Source organism: Hakea prostrata, chromosome 10 (genome assembly GCF_041222555.1).
Source record: "Hakea prostrata isolate BN-2017 chromosome 10, UWA_Hpros_2, whole genome shotgun sequence".
Taxonomy (NCBI): domain Eukaryota; kingdom Viridiplantae; phylum Streptophyta; class Magnoliopsida; order Proteales; family Proteaceae; genus Hakea; species Hakea prostrata.
The window spans coordinates 16,670,353-16,680,777 of record NC_142609.1 but is presented as its reverse complement, the minus strand read 5'-3'; the positions used below and the strand labels follow the sequence as shown (position 1 = coordinate 16,680,777).

Sequence of the window (10,425 nt, the reverse complement as noted above, 5' to 3'; positions counted from 1 at the left end):
CTAACCAAACCAAAACCAAAACCAAATTGGTTAAACAATAAAAATTATAACCATCAATTCCCCAAATGTGCTTTTTACTCGCTAATTAAATAACCAAGCAAGGGTGTCATAAAAAAATAAATTAATATATACATGAAAAGAAGTACCCATCAATGATCACGAGAAACATGCAAGCTGCTCAAACTTCATGTTTTCTACTCAAATCCCTACAGTGTTCACACATAAAAGTACAACACTCTGCTTCACTTTAAATTTCATATCTAGAAGCCAATCTCAACTGGTATTGGAAACCAAACCAGAAGAATTCCCAATTCTGAGTTCTCAGTGTTCTTGAGCTTTGATTGAGCAGAGGAAACCCAGAAGATGGATCCTCAAAACCACCAATACACAGAACTCAATCAACCTCTCCTCTCTCCAAAATCTCCATCGTCTCATTCACGTGAAGATAACCAAGCCAGTGATCAGTTAGAATGTGTTCTTTCAGATACCGAGTTAACCCAACTGGGTCGTCTCCAAAAAGCCACCATGATCGAGTTCAAACTCCTCTTCTACCTCGCTGCTCCGGCCGTAATCGTTTACATGATCAACTACCTTATGTCAATGTCTACCCAGATCTTTTCCGGTCACCTGGGCAACCTCGAACTCGCCGCCGCTTCTCTCGGCAACACCGGAATCCAAGCTTTCACTTATGGAATCATGCTTGGAATGGGTAGCGCAGTAGAAACCCTATGTGGGCAAGCTTATGGTGCATCAAAGTTTGAAATGCTAGGTGTATACTTGCAGAGATCAACAATTCTGCTTATGCTAACTGGAATCCCAGTTACCATCATTTACATATTCTGCAAACCACTCTTGATCCTTCTTGGGGAATCTTCAAGTATAGCAGCAGCAGCTTCTCTGTTTGTTTATGGCTTGATTCCTCAGATTTTTGCCTACGCAGCAAATTTCCCTATACAGAAATTCTTGCAGTCACAGAGCATTGTGGCTCCCAGTGCCTATATATCGACGGTCACGTTGGTTTTTCATGTGATATTAAGTTGGGTTGCGGTGTACAAGTTCGGGCTTGGATTATTTGGGGCTTCGTTGTTGCTGAGTTTTTCTTGGTGGGTTATAGTAGCGGCGCAGTTTGTTTATATTGTGAAGAGTGAGAGGTGTAAGAAGACATGGACTGGGTTCACCTGGGAAGCTTTTTCTGGGCTGTGGGAGTTTTCCAAGCTATCTGCTTCGTCGGCGGTGATGCTTTGCTTGGAAATTTGGTATTTTCAGATTCTGGTTTTGCTTGCTGGGTTGCTGGAAAACCCTGAAGTGGCGTTGGATTCTCTCTCTATCTGGTAAATCATGCATTTTTGGCTTTTGTGTTCTTTGATTTGGATTTAGAAAACCCATAACTCCTACCCAAACAGAGAGTCGGATCCTAATCATTGATGGATTCAGATCATATGCCCCAAAACCTGGCAGGGTATGGCTCACTTTTGGGATTCTGTTTGAGTAAATGTGCTGAACCATCAAGTGATAAATCAGGATCGAGGACTGTCAGATCGAGATCTTGGTCAAAATTTTGATCTTCACCATTGATTTTTCAACTGAGATCTTGAACCAATGTCAAAAATTTAACTTAATGATTCAGCATATTTATGGAACTGAATCCAAGCAAAATCCTCTCTTTTGGTGTAATATGGTTTATTAGCATGTTGCCCATATAATTATTGTAGCATTTATTAACTGGTTACAACTTATATCATACCAGCATGAATTCAGTATGGGTCAGATGGCATCTGTATACCGGCCAGAGTCGAAACCTGCTTACAGGCAATGGACCAAAATCTAGGTGTAGAGAAATTTACTTTTTTTTCTTTTTTTTTTTTTTGAGCTCAAAAATGTGTTCTTCAATGTGCAGCATGACAATAAGTGGCTGGGTCTTCATGATTTCAGTTGGATTCAATGCAGCTGCAAGGTCAGTTTCAAACTTCTCATTTCCTGCAATTTCTTAATTATCAGTAGAGGTGGGGATAGATCTTCTCCCTTCATAGGATTAATGGCCATCTCCAAGTATGGCACCCATATAAATGTTGATTCTCCTGCCTGGCTAGTCCGCCTGCCCAGCCCTGTTCCCCTAGATGGGTGCCACGTAGTCTGGGCAGGCCATCTACAAGGGAGTCCGGATCATCTTCCCGTCAGGGGACCCGACAACTTTACAACCACAAAATACAGAGGGGCCCACAAGTTAAGTGATGAGATTTTTTTTTCAAAATACTTCATTATTTTTTATCTGTGGACCTCACTGTGTTTTGTGGTTATAAAGCCGTCGGTAGCACACGATGGGGAGATTATCCGGACTTGGAAGATTTGGTCAACACCCATATCCTATGGAGGGTGGCAGGACTTGCTCCACCCATATTTTCATAGAACACCGTTTCCAAGCTCAATGATGGCTTTGAAGTTTGAATTTTCTTTTCTCCTGTAAAAAGTTTTCATGAGGCTGTATTTGGTATGTATTATTGAGATAGATTTTCCATAATGTGTTTCAAAACCAAATCCATCTTATCGATTTCGTATTTAATTGAGCTGAGTTTTAAACCTAGAATTTCATTTATAGAACACTTAACAAACACAGCCTTGGTATGATATAACAGTGTGAGGGTTAGCAATGAGCTTGGAGCTGGACACCCTAAATCAGCATCTTTCTCAGTAGTGGTGGTGACAGTGATATCTTTGATTACAACATTGATCATAGCAGCAGTGGTGCTTGCTTTAAGAGATGTCATCAGCTATGCTTTCACTGGTGGAGAAGAGGTAGCAAAAGCAGTCTCAGATCTCTGTCCCTTACTAGTTATCACTTTGATCCTCAATGGAATCCAACCTGTTTTATCAGGTACATTCATCTCTTAAATTCAGATTAATGTTGATAATTTATGACTAATCCTTCATGAATTTTTGTTAGAGCTGTTGGGTTTAAAGCTGGGCTCTTATTTCAGGTGTAGCTGTTGGGTGTGGATGGCAAACCTTTGTTGCTTATGTTAATGTTGGATGTTATTACATTGTTGGAATTCCTTTAGGAGTTTTGCTGGGTTTTAAGTACAATTTGGGTGCCAAGGTATGGAATTTCAATTGCTTTTCTTCACATTTGGGTTTTGACTAGATTTTTCAATTTTCCAATCCTGCATATATCATGAAAATTCACTTACTAGTATGTGATTTGTTATTCATTTTGGATGGGAATATTGGTAATTGAAGGACAATTGATCTGTAATGTAGGGAATATGGTCAGGGATGATAGGTGGGACAGCAATTCAGACTATCATCTTATTGTGGATTACCTTTAGAACAGATTGGAAGAAAGAGGTGAGTCTCATACATAATCTTTTCTTTCTTCACATGCTGTCTGTTGGCAAGAGAAAAAAAAGGTGGAAAAGATAGAAAAATGGAATTCAGTTGAAAGGAAAGAAAAGGTTTATGGAAAAGTTAAAAATGTGAATCCAGTAATATTTCTTTTTGAGTCCCCTCCCTTTTTCACAAAGTCCTGAACTTTTACAAGAGATGGGGTGAGAAATGTTTTACCACGTAAGTAGTCAATTCCCTTAAATCATTAAGGATTATCTCTCCATTATCTCATCTTGACTAAACAAATAAACCCTGATATTGGTATTCAGTGGAAAAATCCAATTTTTTTCATCCCTTTTTTCCACTCTATTTTATGCCATAACAATCAATCTCTTAAATAGAAGAAGATAAATAAGAAAAGAAGAGTAAAATGTTCAAGGAATGATATGATCTCATTTGTTCATGTATTTATCTATTCATAATAATTGTAATGTTGAATTGAATCTCAGGTGGAGAAAGCTGGGAAGCGTTTGGATAAATGGAAAGTCAGTGAAGAATCTGAAGGAAAAGAGTGAAGGGAACTGAAGAAATGGGGTTCTCTATATGGTGTGGTTTGTGTGGTATGGAGACCACAAAAGATCATCACCTTACTAACAATGCTGCTGATCCTCCATGCTGTCTCTGGTTGATGTATGGCAGCAGCTAACCATTAAAATTTGTTATGAGTGTGTCTCAAGCTTTGTAAACTAACCCAAGAAAATTTTTGAAGAAGATTGTGGTGATTCAGTTATACTATTTAAGCTACTCTTATTACAGTTTGATCTCTAATAGGGGAACAAGCTGAACCACTGATGTTGGATCATCGTATTTTAATGAGAGTTTGAAATTGATCAATGTGATCATCTCATCAACAAATTTTTTAGTCATGAATTTTCAATTGTGATTCTATGTTTCACATGCATTCATGTGCATCTCTGTGTCTATGTTTTTATCTTTGTTGTGTTAGAAGTAGAAAGGAAAGAAAAAACAGAGCAAGGTAAAGAAAAGTGGCGAATAGTCCATGCCATCTTAATGGACTAAACTAATTTTTGTAAGAGAAATTTACATTTTGAGTGACTTATTCTAATCTCTCTTTAATGTACTCAAAATTATGTTTGGATTACGATCATTAATTAATTAACTTGAAGTTATAAGACCGTTATACAATTCAAATTTTGAATTTAATTGGATGAAATTATCTGAGCCGTCAATGACCAAAACATGTGATACCCCACATCTTATCGTACTGTTATTTTAATGTTATATTAGTAATGTTTGAACTCCCAATCCATAATCGGGTCAATACACATTTTCGCTCATTGGTCTCTTATTTGGCAAAAACAGACTGAACCAATGCCAAGAAAAGAGTCGACGCAATTTTCTAAACTCAGAGGTGTTAATATTCACATTTCTAAGCGGGTCCTGCATTAGAAATCAAAGTGGGCCCCTAAACCCATAAAGTAGGTCCATTATATATCATACTACTATAATAAAAGCATGTACTCTACCTTTTTCGCAAATCTTCATCTGTCCTTATCATTGTTCTAAATACCAATAATGTTGTACTATTTGCTATTTCTTTACTTATTTTTACAAGGATAATTTAGACATTTTAGTCATAAATTATTATTAATTTATCATTAATTTAATCCCTCTCTTAATTTCTCTCTTGACCTCTTTCAATCTCTCTAAAAGTCTGTCACTCTCTATGTCCCTCTCCCTCTCGAACTCTCTTTCCCTGAATCTCTCTCTAAATCACCACTCTCTCTAAATCTCTCTGACGACCTCTCTCAGTCTCTCTCAAAGTCTATCGCTCTATATATCCCTCTCCCTCTCGAACTCTCTCTGAATCTCTCTTTAAATCCCTCTCGATTTCTTTGAATCTCTCTCTCAATTTTTCTTTTCAGATAAAGATACATCTTATTCTTTCTCTTCTTGCTGTTTGTTGGGTGGGCTTAATTTGTTCATTAGTTTTAATTGATCGTAGGTTCCGATGATTTCTTTGATTAATTAGGTTTTTCTGCTAATATTTTCTTGCCCTGTTTCCTGTAGTTTGATTTAGAAGTATAACTTCAAAAACAGGAATTTGCCTTTGGAAAATGATGTTCAGAAAAGCTCGATACTCTTTTGAAACCTGATGGGTCTGATAAGATGGTTATTGAAGAGTCTATAAGTAATAATAATGGGAAGCTTGAAAACAGGAAACTTGAAACAACGATGTCATTCAAAGATTTTGTCTCAAGAAGTGAGGAAGCTGAATTAGCTTCTTCAACTGATAACAAAGACGATGACTTTGTTCGAATTCAGAAACCAAAGATTTCTCTTCCTGAACCATAACCATTTTTATTTGTCTCTCCAAGGCCTGTAAGTGAGCTTGATGCTGCTGCGATTAATAATATTCAGAAAGTATATAAGAGTTACAGGGACAAGAAGAAATCTTGCAGATTGTCTTGTCACGGTGGAAGAGCTCTGGTTCGTCCTCTTTTTCTTACCAAAAATTGCCCCTTTTTTTTCTTCTGAAGATTTTGTTTCTTTTGTTTTGTTTGGTTTGGTGGGTATTAATGGATGAGTTATTGCAGGTGGAAGGCATTAGATTTTGTTTCTTTTGTATTTTTCTCTTTCATCTGATTTTCCAAATTTTGCAGAATTTACCTTTGCAGAGGTTCAGAACAAAGTAATAACTGAAGAGATATTCTCTGCACCTTCCACTGAATCGAAGGTAAGAGCTTCTTGAAGTAAACCCTTGCACAATTCAAGTTTTTCTTTTGGTATATTATTGTTAATGCATGTTCACAGAAAAGCAAGCTATAATGGGTGAGGTGGGTTGCCTTCTACTTCTCTCTTCCTCTCAATTTTAAAATTTGAATTCGATGTTCTGTTATATTCGAGAAATTTATTGGGTTTCTATGTATTTGTTCTCTCTTTGCAGAAAGATAATTAGAAGCCGAACGATGGAGAGAAGAAGGAAGATGGATCGATAATGGCGGTTTTGAAGGTAGACATGCATTGCGAAGGATGTGCCAAGAAAATAAAGCAAGCTGTCAAGGGTTTTCAAGGTATTAATCCACTCTCTATAACTTTTTTCGAAGTGCATGAATCATGAATCTTGTAATTTGGGTTATGTCGTATTCAATATTTGTGTTTGTATCTCCAATATTTTCTTGCAACTGAGGGATGGTCTATTATTTAATCAATAACTTCTTTTCAACCGTATGCATCATCTATGCTCGAATGGTTATCTTTTCTTTGTACAGTGTCACCTAGCAACATTCTGGTGCAGTTACGTAGAAACTAATTTTCTTTGATGGGTTACTGCAGGAGAATATCAGAAGGTGTGTGTGCATTATATATGATCCTTCACGCTCCAATCAAGGGGTTTTAGCTCTCAAGGCTATGAAGCTGACGGACTCTTTCATGGAAAAAAAATCCTCTGCTGTGCACAGCAGTGCAACACCATAATTTGACACGTGGCATATTCTTAATAAACGGCTCAAATTAGAAAGTTGGATTTTAAGTAGAATTAACCCATGTTATGACCCATTTTAACAAAAAAATAACCCATTTCTGGACCCGGTTCTAAATATGGGTTGTTAAAGATTTTTCACCCATCGTGTTCTCACTTTTTGGACTCCATCTTCTTCCCTCTCCACTGCTGTTCTTCCATTCATCTTCTTTCCCTCTCAGTGGCGCCTGTCTTTCACTATAATGTTTAACAAACCTCCACAACCCCAACAATCGTGGTGATCAAACTGTGCCGCCTATCTTTCACTATATGCCCCTTTTTAATAATCCAATCAAAATGCCCTCCACCAGCACATTGTTCCATAACCAAATGCACAAAGGTTCTTCTCGTGTCTGTGCATATTATTAAATGAGTGAAGACCATGCTTTTGGTTATTCTAGAACATTCTATTAGGGAATAAAATTTCTAGAATATTCATGCATTTTAGCATTGCTTCCTGTGTTTGGAGAATTGCAGATTAACTGGTAAAATTTCAAAGATCTCACTCTCTTAATCCTTCACATATGGTCACGTGCATTTGCACGTGCGTAAGTTTGCTAGTATATATATATATATATATATATATATATATATATATATATATATATATATATATATATATATATATATATATATATATATATATATATATAAGTGAAAGGAGGAGGTAGCGCATGTCACATCCTCCCGGCCGGTACCCTATCTCAGCATACCCGGAGTGTGATCCACAGCCCGAAGATCAGGTGTCGAGTGATCAACCTCCCACATAAACAATAACATAATCATGAACAATCATAATAAAAGTGCGGAAGATAAACCATAGATCCAATAAGGAAAGAATGAATCATAAATAAATCAGAATACTAGATATAATCAGAGTGTCAAACAGATAAGTAAAGTGAGGCAAAAATCCCACTCTACAACCAGCGGAAAAGTAGCTCGAATAAACTAGACAGAATCTAATCCCAGTAGCAAGTACAATGGGTAACTAAATTGTTCTCCACTTTATAGACAACATCCTTATAAGTGTAAATCTCATAAATGGCACAAGGACGCTTCCACTCAATGGTTGGACTAAGCATCGTACGGAGCATAACCACTCGCGGGATCTTCAGTGTAATTGTGGTAACCGCAATCACCTTCCTGGAGATATGCCTCTTCGCCTTGCGCTTCTTCATAGGAACCGTCATAGTATTCAGTACCTGCAGGATAGTCTAACAAACATTGTACAATAAAGGAATGAGTTTCAAAGAAACTCAGTAAGGCAATTAAATCCATAACATCATAAATGGCAGGATTCCAGAACAAACATAAATGCAATATGATATGAGACAAGCAATGAATAAATGAATCTAACTCTATGTATGCTGGTCTCTATTGGCAGACATGCTTTAAGTCATAGCACCGTACTTCTTTAGGAAGGTCCGCTCACATCCTCAACCATTTAAGATATCTTGGATTCTCTCACGGATCATTTCACCGGTCTTGAGCAGCCGATTGGTAATGGGTCCTTCATCCCTCAGGACTAACCATGGCAGGGGGTTAAGTCAACACACTCTCTCACAACCATTTGGTATAAGTACTGGCGCATGTCAGGGTAAAACCTAGCCAAATGCAAGTCTTCTACTCAGTTACATCAAGTCAGATCCAGATACGTCCATTCCTCGTCCCCGACGATCCTTTCCGGTATCCTTCACACTAGAGTCCTCATAGTCCCCGACTACGGACTCATCAACCCTATTGATCATCCACATATGGTAAACGGGAAGCTCTCACGTCCTCTCACGGGTTGGTTACCGGTCTTAAGCGCCCGTGAGCCCAAGTCTAACCATATGCAACCCTACCAATAAATGGCCCCCACAATGTGATTCCTGTCCTCTCACGGGTTGGTTACCGGTCTTGAGCGCCCATGAATCCCCATTGCTACCACGGGTCGTTCGGTCTCAATACCCCTCCGATTAGGGTCTGACATAACAGGACATCCTAGCCAAACACTACTAGACAGATCCTAGATATGTCATCCAACAGTTTAGGAAGGTGTCCAGAGGGCATCTCCGGAAACATCCCATAATATTCCCGTAGTAGTCCAAGGACAGAAGTGTCAAAAGGACACCTCTCCTTTCCAAACCATACTTAAGCATACACATGCATCAATTCATATCATCACATATATGGTAACTTCATATATAGAAAGAAATCAATAATTACAATCACTTGTATATAATTGGTAAGTAAATCATACATGAATCAATTCAATATGAATAAGTAATGCTACTGTAATCAAAGTTATGCAACAATAGTATATCATTGTAAGAATCTAATTTAGGAAACATATCAATGATATTCAAATATAGAAACTAGATTCATGCTATCTATGTAATTAAGGAAATAACCATCCTTACCTTTTATAACTCGCAAAGGAATCCTAAGAAATCAAGTAAGATCTTGGCAAACTTGAGAAGAAGGTCCTAAACAAGTGTATACAACATATTAGGAAAGATCCCTAATAGAAAAGATACCAAAACATCCAACACGGACCAATTCCGAGTTGCTTGTACTCATTGGTCGAGTGGATTGGTCGATCTGGTCCATCGACCAATCAGTCGACCAATGCGAGACGATAGCCTAAAAAAAACAGAGTTTTAAGATATGAAATCCGAATTTGGTGGTTCAAAAGGGTACTAATCAAGGGGTAAACTACATCAGTAGTATTCTAACATATAGGGGACCTCAAAACATTAATCCAAGCAAGACATCAAGATCCAAATTAGGAAACAAAAAGTTACCATAATTAGATCAACCATGGATCTTGATGAATTCGAAATAGAAATCAAAGACAAGAACAATAGGAGGATGGATCATTGCTTCAGGTAAAGGTATCATGAAAACATACTTAGATCTTCAAGGAAATAGGCTTAGAAGCATAAATCTAAATAAGGAAACAAAACCTACCATATATGTAACTACCATGATTCATGAAGAACACATAGTATGGTAGAAGAGAACAACTAGAGATTGATAGATCATGAATCATGAAAAGAAAACACAGCAATTAACTACTAACATGATCAATATTGAAGATCCAAGGAGATCAGAATTCAAATCAGAAGTTTAACAAGATTAGATCATGGTTTGATCATGATTCCTTCAAAAGCTTGCAATGATCATGGTTAAGATCATTGTTCTAGCCTCTAATCCTTAGGATGATCATGAGAACAAGTCCAGAGATGTTTGCAACAGAGAATGCAGCATCTCCTCTCTGTCTCAACTCAAAAAGGAAAGAAAATAAGAGATAGAGGAGAAGAAGAGAGTGTAGACATACCTTTTGATGCAAAAGGAAGAGTTTCGACGAAGATCCGTCAAGAAAATCACCAAGGATGCAAGGGAGATGACTTGCAGAGGTCTTTGGTTCGTTCCAAAGAGTTTGGAGGCAGCAAATACGAAGTGGACTCGAGATTGGATTTAAATAGAGCAAGAAAAACCTAATTGCCAAAGACAAGACTCATTGGTCGAGTGGATTGGTCGACTGGCCCAATCGACCAATCGACCAATGCGACAAAGAA

General features: G+C 37.6%; 1 protein-coding gene across 1 annotated transcript; it reads left to right on the top strand.

Annotated features, from left to right (window-relative positions):
• The first annotated feature begins 212 nt into the window (after positions 1–212).
• On the top strand, positions 213–4,560 carry LOC149002180 (protein DETOXIFICATION 40-like). Its single transcript, XM_089138191.1, has 6 exons — positions 213–1,331; positions 1,898–1,954; positions 2,634–2,872; positions 2,976–3,094; positions 3,256–3,342; positions 3,831–4,560. Exons 1-6 carry the CDS (start codon positions 364–366, stop codon positions 3,894–3,896), a joined length of 1,536 nt encoding a protein of 511 aa, XP_088994317.1. The 5' UTR covers positions 213–363; the 3' UTR covers positions 3,897–4,560.
• The last annotated feature ends 5,865 nt before the right edge of the window (positions 4,561–10,425 follow it).